This window comes from Talpa occidentalis, unplaced genomic scaffold, assembly GCF_014898055.3.
Source record: "Talpa occidentalis isolate TD23 unplaced genomic scaffold, MPIMG_talOcc4v2.1, whole genome shotgun sequence".
In the NCBI taxonomy this organism is placed as follows: domain Eukaryota; kingdom Metazoa; phylum Chordata; class Mammalia; order Eulipotyphla; family Talpidae; genus Talpa; species Talpa occidentalis.
In genome coordinates this window covers 66,373,592-66,384,099 of record NW_026555331.1, presented here as the reverse complement: position 1 = coordinate 66,384,099, position 10,508 = coordinate 66,373,592, and the positions used below count along the sequence as shown (strand labels likewise).

Sequence of the window (10,508 nt, the reverse complement as noted above, 5' to 3'; positions counted from 1 at the left end):
TCTTTATCTAGCTTTGGGTGATTGTAGAGTTGTAGGAATTTGTCCATCTCCTCTAGATTGTTGAACTTGTTTCCATATAACTGTTTATAGTAGTTACTGATTATTCTTTTGATTTCTGCTGTGTCCGTTGTGATTTCTCCACTTTCATTTGTGATCATGTTTATTTGTGCATTCTCCCTTTTTTCCTTTGTGAGCCTGGCTATGGGTATGTCTATTTTATTGATTTTTTCAAAGAACCAGCTCTTGGTTTCATTGATCCTTTGGATTGTTTTTTTAGTTTCAATTTCATTTATTTCTGTTGTGGTTTTTATTATTTCTTTTCTTCTACTGGATTGGGGTTTTTTTGTTGTTCTTTTTCTAGGTCTCTGAGCTTTGATATTAGGTTGTTTCTTTGAGTTCTTTCTTGTTTCTTGATGTGAGCCTCTCTTGCTATATATTTTCCTCTTATTACTGCTTTTGCTGCATCCCATACATTTAGGAAATTGGTGTCCTCCTTGTCATTCACCCAAAGAATTTTTTAATTTCTTCTTTGATCTCCTCGTTAGTCCAGTGGTCTTCCAGATGTGTGGTTTTCAATCTCCATGAGGTAGGAGAGTTCCTTGCCTTCTTTTTATGGTTTATTTCTAGTTTGATGCCTTCATGGTCAGAAAAGATGCTTGGTATGATTTCAATCTTGGTGTATCTGTGGATGTTTGTCTTGTGTCCCAGTATGTGATCGATCCTGGAGAATGATCCATGTGCACTTGAGAAAAATGTGTACTCCATTTTTTTGGGGTTTAGTGTTCTATAGATGTCTGTTAAGCCCAAATGCTCTAGGTCCTTATTTAGAGCTTTAGTTTCTTTACTTATTTTTTGTCTTAGTTGATCTATCCATTGTTGATAGTGGTGTGTTGAAGTCTCCCACTATGTATGTGTTTTTCTGATGTCTGTTTTCAGAGAGGACAACAGTTGTCTGATATATTTTGGTGCTCCTTTGTTTGGTGAGTATATGTTAATGAGTGTTATTTCTTCTTGAAGTATTGTCCCCTTGATCATAATGTAGTGACCATTGGGGTCTCTTTTTATCTTTTTGAGTTTGAAATCTGTTTTATCTGATATAAGTATAGCTGTTCCTGCTTTCTTTTTTGGTCCATTTGCTTGTAGGATTGTTTTCCATCCTTTAACTTTGAGCCTATTTTTATCCTTTGTAGCTAAATGTGTTTCCTGGAGACAGCAAAAGGTTGGGTTTTGTTTCTTAATCCAGGCTGCAATTCTGTGTCTTTTTATTGAAGAGTTTAGTCCATTTACATTTAGAGTTAATATTGATATGTTAGCTTCTATATTTGCCATTGTGTTTGTCTTTCCTTTGATTTTATTTATTTATTCTTTTAATAACTTTTTTTTTTTTTGGCCTTCTTTCGTTGTTATTCGTCCCTCTGAGGTTCTGGCTTTAGGACTTCTTGTAGTATTTTTTGGAGTGGGGGTTTAGTCGTAATTAAATTCCAGAGTTTCTGTTTCTCTGGGAAGGTCCTTATTCTTTCTTCATAGAGGAAGGAGAGCTTTGCGGGATAGAGTATTCTTGGTTGGTATCTGTTTTCTTGGAGTCTGCTGACTATGTCCCTCCACTCTCTCCTTGCCCGTAGTGTTTCTTCAGAGAAGTCTGATGTCAGCCTGATTGGTTTTCCTTTGAATGTTATCTGTTTCTTCCCTCTTGTCAGCTTCATTATTTTTTCCTTGTCCTGGATTCTTGGGAGCTTTACTATTATGTGTCTTGCTGTATTTTTCCATTCGTCGTGGAAGTTTGGTGTTCTTCTTGCTTCTTGTATATCAATTTTCAGCTCCTTCTTCGCATTTGGGAAGTTCTCTTCAATTATCTCCTGGAATATTTTTTCTTTTCCTACATCTCTCTCCTCTCCTTCTGGAATTCCTATAACTCTTATATTTCCTTTCCTCATGGAGTCAGATAGTTCCTGAAGTCTTTCTTCGTTCTTTTTCCTTCGTACTTCTCTTTCCTTTTCTGTTTTGGTTCTTTATATTTCTGTGTCTTCAAAAGTACTTATTCATTCTTCCATTTCATCTATCCTGCTTTCATTGCTTTTCCCAGAGTTCTTTAGTGCCTCCTTAATTCTTTGATCTCCTGCGTTTCTTTTGCTTCCCTCTTTAGGGACTCAATTTCATTCTTCTGATCGTTGATTATTTTTCTCATATCATTGTTTTCCTTTATGACTTCTGTCAGTTTTTTAATCATGGCAATTTTTAATTCTCTTTCTGGAAGTCTCAGAAGTTCTTCCAAGTTACTGTCGTTGCAATCTGGGGGGTGGTTTTCTTTTTTGTGGTGTGCTTTTTTCCTGAGGAGTTGTTAGGTTGCGTGTGGTTCTTCTTCTCCCTACTGTCTGTTTTCTAATTTGTCGTATGCATTGGGACACTGTGTTGCTCGGACTGGCCGGCATCTTGGGGGAACTTCTTCGCTCCCCTCTGGCTCTTCCAGGAGCCATCTCTGGCTTCTGAGCGAGCTTTCTGCTGGTTTCAGGCAGTCTTTACTGAAGAAATTTCCCTGTTCTAAAATGGCGACGCGGGACTCAGTCCCTGTGCATCCGGTGTCAGGCACACTCTTCTGCGCGCCCGGTCTGCCCCGGCCGTGGGTGCCTGCTCCCTCTGTGGGCTCAGACTGCTGGTCGGAAGGGGCCTGGCGTGGGCTAACTTCCCAGCTGGCCACTGTCTCCTCTGGGAGCCTTCTGCCCTTTTCAAGCAGTCTTAAGAAATTTCCCTGTTCTATGGGGTGTTAGTGACTTTTTTTCTGGTCGCTAGGTGGCACCAGAGATCTCTCCTATTGTCCTTGGGGGGCTGTTTTTCGCCCCCCCCACCCCGTGGGACAGGGAACAGAGCGAGAATGGTAGGGTAAACCTCAACGGCTTTGGGGTGCTGTGTCTGCCTTGTGCCCCACCGTAGTGGAGAACCCACGCCCCGAATTTCGTGCCCCGGGTCTCAGTTCCAAAGCCCTCAGTTCCAGGACGCGGGCTGTAGCCCAGTTCAGTGGCCGCAGGAATGGCGCCTTTTGCACCCCACTCCCGTGCCTGGGCGCCTGGTTCCTGCTTACTCAGTGAGGGACTTTCACCTCAGTGAGGGCCTCCGAGCGTCTCCCCGCAAGCCTAGGTCGCAGGCGCGGGGACCTGGGCAGCTGCGATCCCGATCCGCGTTTGCTTTTCAAGCACGCCAAGCGCGCCGCTTTTCCACACAAGCTTACTGGCAGGCCCGGGGCTGTGTGCGGGTCTCCAGAGTCTGTTCTCTAATGGCGGCTGGAGCTGTTCGCTCACCGCCGTGGCGAATCCTTCAGGGTTCTCCACAGCTCCCGTTCATGGGGTGTGGTGGCCGCAATAGTTCCTTTCCACTCACAGTCCTGCTTGATGCGTAGTTCGTTCTTGTTGGTTGTTTTAGTTTGTTGTTTTCCTCCTTTCTGCTGGTCAGAGAGTGCCGACTCTTTGGGTGGGGGAGGGGAGCAGGGTTCTGAGCTTTCCTCCCTTCTAGTCCTCTTTTATGGCCACTTTCTTCTTCGGGTAGTTTGCTGGAGTCGTCCGTTTATCTTCCGTGTCCCAGTTCTCACTGGGACCTGCTGCTTTTCCTCCCTATTAACTTTTTTTAATGGGAGATCTTACTCGCAGCGTCTCCTCACCGTGTATGGCTTTTATAATGTTAAGGTATATTCTTAAGAATGTCAAGGGCTTTCAGCATAAATGGATGTTGAACCATCTTGTGTCCCTGGAATAAATATCGCTCAGTTATGATATATTATTCTTTTGATGCATGGTTGGATTCAGTTTGCTAGGGTTTTGTTGAGGATTTTTGTATCTATGTTAATCAGGGAGAGTGTATATTTCTTTTTATGGTCTTTGTTTGGTTTTGGTATTAGTGAAATGTTGGCTTCGTGAAATGTATTTGGTAGTAATATTTCTTTCTCAATTTTTTGAAAGCATTTTTATAGGATAGGCACCAGTTTCTCTTTGAATGTTTGGATTAACTCATTTTTTAAACCATCTGGTCATGGGCTTTTGTTTTGGAGGAGGATTTTGATTGTTGTTTCAGTATTGCTGCTTGTAATTGGTTTGTTTAGATTTTCTATTTCATCTTTATTCAGCTTTGAATGATTGATAGTTCTAAGAATTTGTCCTTCTCATTTAGATTGTTGAACTTGTTTGCATATAAATGTTCATAGTAATCTCTTATCCTCTGGATTTTTGCTATGTTTGTTGTAATTACTCCTTTTTCATTATGATCCTATTTGAATTCTCTCCCTTTCTTTCTTTGCAAGACTTTCTAGAGTTTTGTCTATATATTTTTTTCAGAGAACCAACTTTTGGTTTCATCCATCTTTTGGATTGTCTTTCTTATTTCTGTCATTTATTTCTGCATAAATGTTTATTATTTCCTTTCTTCTATTGACTTTTGTATCTTTTTGTTGTCTATTTTCTGTTTCTTTGACATGGGAGATTAGATGGTTTGGGGGGATTCTTTCTTGTTTCTGATGTGGGCCTGTGCTGCTATATACTTTCCTCTTATTACTGCTTTTGCTGTCCCATAGTCTGGAAAGTTGTGTCCTCCTTATCACTTGTCTCAATGTATTTTATTTCTTCTATGACTTCCTCATAAGCCAGTGATCTTTCACTAGCATGTTCTTCATTCTCCGTGTAATGAGGAGGTTCCTTGCTTTCTTTTTGGAGTTGATTTTTAGTCATACCTTTATGATCAGAGAAGATAGTTGGTGTGATTTTAATCTTCATGTATTTGTTAGTTTCTCTTTCATCCCAGTACGTGGTCTATCTTGGAGAATGTCCATGTGCACTTGAGGAAAATGTTTGTTCAGGGTTTTTGGGGGTGCAATGTCATATAAATGCCAGTTAAGCCCATATGGTAAGTCTTTGTTTAGGGCTATTGTGTAGTTATTTATTTTTGGTCTTATTAACCTTTTCATTGGTTAATAAGAGTGGTGTGTTGAAGTCTCACACTACATATGTATCTTCTCTAATGTTTGTTTTCATACCTGATAGTAATTATCTAATGTATTTTGTTGCTCCTTCATTTGCTGAATATATATTATTCAGTTATTTTTTCCAGGTGTATTGTCCCCTTTATCATTATATAGTGTTCATCAGTGTATGTCATCTTTTTAGCTTGACGTTTATTTTATCTGATATAAGTATGGATGTCCCTGCCTTCTTTTGGGGGCCGTTTGCTTGTAGAATTGTTTTCCAAGCCTTTACTTTTAATCTCTGTTTATCTTTAGAAGTTAGGTGTGTTTCCTAGAGACAGGAGATTGGATTCTGTTTTCTTATCCAGCCTGCTACTCTGTGCCCTTTTAGTAGTGAATTTAGTCCATTTATGTTTAGGATGATTATTGATACATGAGATGTCTATACTTGTCATTTTGTTCATAGTTTCATTTTTCTATTCATTACCCAGTTCTTTCTGTCCATTCTTCAGTTGGTTTAGACTCTAAGTCTTCTTGTAATATTTCTTGGAGAGGTACTTAGAAGAAGCAAGTATATGACGATACTGGTTGTCTGAGAATGTCCTTATTTTCCCTCATAGAGGAAGGTGAGCTTTTCAGGATAAAGTATTCTTGGTCAGCATTTTTTGGCTAGGAGTTTTTGAATATGTTACAACCATTCTCTTCTCACCCTTAGTGTTTCTTCAGAGAAGTTTGATATTAGCCTAATTGGTTTTTCTTTACAGGTTGTGTGTTTCCTCCTCCTAGTCAGCTTCACTATTTTTTCTTTGTCTTGGACTACCACTAGCTTTTATGCATTTTGCTGTAGTTTTCCCTTCATTTTGATAATTTGGTGTGCTTCTAGCTCCCTGTATGTGTATTTTCATTTCCTTCTTTAGGTTTGGTAAGTTCTCTTCAATTATTTCTTTGAATAGATTTTCATTTCCTATGTCTCTTCTTCTGGGGCTGCTATGACTTATGTATTTCCTTTCCTTATGGTGTCAGATAAATCTTGAAGTGATTCTTCATTCTTTTTCCCTTGTAGCTCTTTGCTTTTCTTTTTTGGTTCTTTTTTGTCTGTATCTTTGAGAGTACTGATTTGCTCTTCCATTTCATCTATCCTATTTTCATGGCTTTTCCCAGAATATTTTAGCTCCTTCTTTGATCTTTTAGCATCCTGCATCTCCTTTATTTCCCTTTTTAAAGATTAAAGAGCATTATATAATGATTAAGGGATGATATATCAGGAGGACACAGCACTCATCAATGTATACTCACCAAATGAAAGAGCACCAAAATAATCTAGGCAACTACTTTCAATTCTGAAAGGAGACATTAGAAAAAACACATTTGTGTTAGGGGACTTCAACACTGCACTCTCACCAATGGACAGACCAATTAGACAGGAAATAAACAGGGACACAAAGAATTAGAACACATAAACCTAATAGACATTTACAGGGCACTGTATCACAAAAAATTAGAACACACATTTTTCTGAAGTGCACATATAACATTCTCTAGAATAGAACACATTCTGGGTTACAAATTCACAAAGATTCAAAAAATTCACAAGGATTGAAATAATAACCTGGCATCTTCTTGGAACATAAAGATATCAAACTAGAAATCATCTATCAAAAGAAAGCAGTGAAATCCTTTATGAAGACAGAACAACACAATACCAAAAGACTGCTGGGGAAATGAAGGAATCAAAAAGAAATTTAGAAAAATACCTTCTCACAAATCATAAAGAGGACACAACTGTCCAAAACTTATGGGATGCAGCAAAAGCAGTACTAAGAGAGAAATGAAAAGGAATATAGACCTACTCTGTCTCTAGTGAATCATCTCACCACCCCCCGTACCTCTGGCCTGCACCCCAGTTCCTGTATGCATAAATAAATAAACCTTTTGAAAAAAAAAAGCAAGAGTTAATTAAATATCCTATATTTTTCTCAAGGAATTAGAAAAAGAACAAGAAAATCCAAAAATCAGTAAAAGAATAGTTGTAATAAAAATCAATGTTGAAATAAAATGTGGGCCTCCCTAGTGGTGCAGCGGTTGAGCGCTGGGTTGCGAAGCTGCCCGCAGCCTCTGCAGCGCCGGTTCGATCCCTGGCTGTTCCCCGGCCACCAGAAGAGGGTCCCACATGGCGCGCAGACCTCTCCTGCCGCCCGCTGCTCCCCTCAGCAGTGTACTTCGGTCCTTCTGCCTGTTCTGCTCCCTGCTCTGGCTCTGGTGAATTCTCTCACCCTCCCGCGCTTCTGACTGTACCCAGTGCTTGTATAAATAAATAAAAATAAATATTAAAAAAAAAAAAAGAAATAAAATGAAAAGACAGTCCAAAAGATTATCGACGCCAAAAGCTGATTCTTCGAGCTTTTCTTTAGCAAGGCAAAGAAATTAAGGGAGAAATTGCAAATGAATAGGTGAAGAATGAAAAAGGAGAAATTATAGCAGATGCTGCAGAAAGTAATTAGAAACTACTATGAACTCTTAAATGCTAACAAATTCAATAACATAGAACAGATGGGCAAATTTTTAGAATTATACAGTCATCCAAGACTGAATTGCAAAGAAATAGAAATCCTGAATAAATCAGTCGCAAGCAAGGAAATTGAAACAGTAGTCAAAAGGCTCCCAAAAAAACAAAAATCCAGGAGTAGATGGCTTTACTATTTGAATTCTAACAAACCTTCAAAGATGAACTACTACCTGTTCTGCTCAAACTCTTCCAAAAACTGAAAAAAGGAATAATTTCAAATTCATTTATAAGGCTAACATTATTCTAATGCCAAAACCAATGCAAAAAGGAAACAACAGGACCTTTTTGACCTTTTGACATAATGGGATTCATTCCAAGGACACAAGGGTGGTTCAACATCTAAAAATCAATCAGTGTAATTCACCACATCAACAAAAAGAAAGTTAAAAATGATATAATCATATCATTAGTTGCTTATCAGATCCAACATCTATTTATGATGAAAAAACTCAAAAAAGTGGGGATAACGGAAGCATACCATAATAAAAGCCATTTGCAACCCCACTAATATCATCCAAAATGTTGAAAAACTGAAAACTTTTCAGTAAAATCTGGTACAAGACAGGAATCTCTACTCTTACCACTGCTATTTAATATAGTATTGGGAGTATTAGTTAGAGAAATTAGGCAAGAGAAAGATTAAAGGAATACAAATTAAAGGAATACAAATAGAAGTCGTAAGACTGTCATTTTCAGGTGACATAATAATATACATAGATAACCCTCAAGACTCCACAGAAAAACTAATCGAAGCAATCAGTTTAGCAAAATAGCAGGGTATAAAATCAATACACAAAAATCAGTTGCCTTACTAGAGACAAATAATGAGATAGAGGAGAAAGAAATTAAGAAAACCATCCCATTTCAATCACACCAAAATAATTAAATAACTAGAGTAAGCCTAACAAAGTAGTAAATAATCTATACAAAGAGAAAAATAAGACTTTGTTAAAAGAAATAGAAGATGCAATGAAATGGAATAATATTCCCCACTCGTGGATTGGAATAGTCAACATTGTCAAAATGACCATCCTGATCAAATCAGTATACAGATTCAATGCAATATCAATAAAAATTTCAATGGCATTCTACAAAGATCTGGAACAAACACTACTGAAGTTTACATGGAATCATAAAAGACCCCAAATAACCAAAGCAATCCTAACCAAAAAAAAAAAAAAAAGAATGAGAGTGGAGGTATCAGACTTTTGGACTTAAAATTATATAATAAAATCATAATAATTAGCACAGACTGGTACCTAAACAAAAACATAGACCAATGAAATAGAATTGAGATACCAGAAATAAACCCACATCTATGTGGACAGTTAATTTATGAAAAAAAGGCAAGAACATACACTGAAACAAGGACAGCCTCATCAATATATGGTGTTGGGAAAACTAGATAATTGCATGCAATTATCACATCATAAATAAAAATTTATTCAAATGGATAAAAGACTTGGATGTAAGATATGAAACCATAAGTATGTAGTAAAAAACATATGCAAAACATTTCAAGACTTAAACTTCAGTGATGTCTTTTGTGATTCATCACCAATAGCAAGGAAAACAAAAGAAAACATAAACAACTGCAACTATATCAACCTAAAAGGCTTCGGCACAGTGAAAGAAACAATCACTAAAACAAAAAGACACCTGAATGGGAGAAAGTATTTGCATACCATACATCTGACAAGGGACTGATATCAAGGATCTACAAAGAACTCATGCAACTCAATAAAAACAAGTAAACCAATTAAGAAATATGCAGAAAAACTACCCAGACACTTCTCCAAAGAAGACATACAGAAGGCAAACAGGCACATGAAAAAATGTTCATCATCACTTATCAGGTAGATACAAATCAAGATCACAATGAGATGCCACCTCACTCCTGAGAGAATGACCAATATCAAAAGACCAGAAACAATAAATGCTGGTGAGGATTTGGAGAAAAGGGAATCCTCCTGCATTGCTTGTTAATATCAAGATTGGTCCAGTCCTTATGGAAACTAGTATGAAGAGATCTAAAAACATTAAAAATGGATCTGCCATTCAACCTAGTAATTCTATCCCTAGCCATCCGCCCCCAAAATTCAAATATACTAATTTAAAAGGGGACTTACACTCCCACGTTTGTTGCAGCACTATTTACAATAGCCAGATTATGGAAACAACAAAGAATTCAAGCGCCCCAAAACAGATGAGTGGATCAAGAAAATATAGTATGTATACACACTGGAAAGTTAATCAGCAATCAAAAAAAAGATAAACTCATGCCATTAACAGAAACGTGGATGCTGTAAACTTTTTTTTTTTTTCTGCAAAGATTTTATTTGCGCATATTGGGAGGTGGGAGGGTTAGTCTTCTTGGCAGCTGCCTTCCTCATGGCAGCCAGGACATTGCTCAACTCCTCTCTCTCCCTCTTGGCGCAGATGTGTGTCCCCACACTTTTCTTGATGAACTTGAGGGCCCACTTGTCTTTGGCGACCTTGAGCAACTCCATGGCGCGCCGCTCATAGTGGGCAAAGCCACACACCTCCCGGATCATGTCTCGCACTAACTTGGTGTGCTTGGTGAGGCGGCCCCGGCGGCGGCTGTGTCTCGTCTTGCTCACATTCTTTGTCACCTTGTGGCCCTTGTTGAGGCCCATGGCCATGGAGCAGCGCAGAGCCATGGCTGCTGCTGTGTGATGGCCGCCGCTGCGGAGAGGCCGGCGCCGCGCAGAACTCCGGATCCTGTAAACTTTTAATTGTTCTCCAGAGTTCCATAAAGACGATTTCACCAGGTGTGTGTGTGTATTTCTGTGGAATTACTTTGTTCACTAATGTCACTATCATTTTAGAATGTATTAGGCACACATTGGGGCATAGTGTATTTTCCCGGGGAAATACTACCCTTGACACAGTGATCAGTTTTTCCCTATGAATACCCTTTGTATTTAAGTCGATTTTATAAATATTGTAAATATAATTAGCACACCATATAGTTCACCG

The 10,508-nt window shown here is 38.5% G+C and overlaps 1 protein-coding gene across 1 annotated transcript; it reads right to left on the bottom strand.

The window, feature by feature from the left end:
• Nucleotides 1-9,793: 9,793 nt before the first annotated feature.
• On the bottom strand, nucleotides 9,794-10,189 carry LOC119249840 (60S ribosomal protein L36-like). Its single transcript, XM_037517349.1, has one exon. It carries the CDS (start codon nucleotides 10,187-10,189, stop codon nucleotides 9,794-9,796), a length of 396 nt encoding a protein of 131 aa, XP_037373246.1.
• Nucleotides 10,190-10,508: the final 319 nt, after the last annotated feature.

Coding starts and splice junctions, on each gene's coding strand:
- LOC119249840 (XM_037517349.1), bottom strand. CDS start 10,189: ATGGCTCTGCGCTGCTCCATGGCCATGGGCCTCAACAAGGGCCACAAG.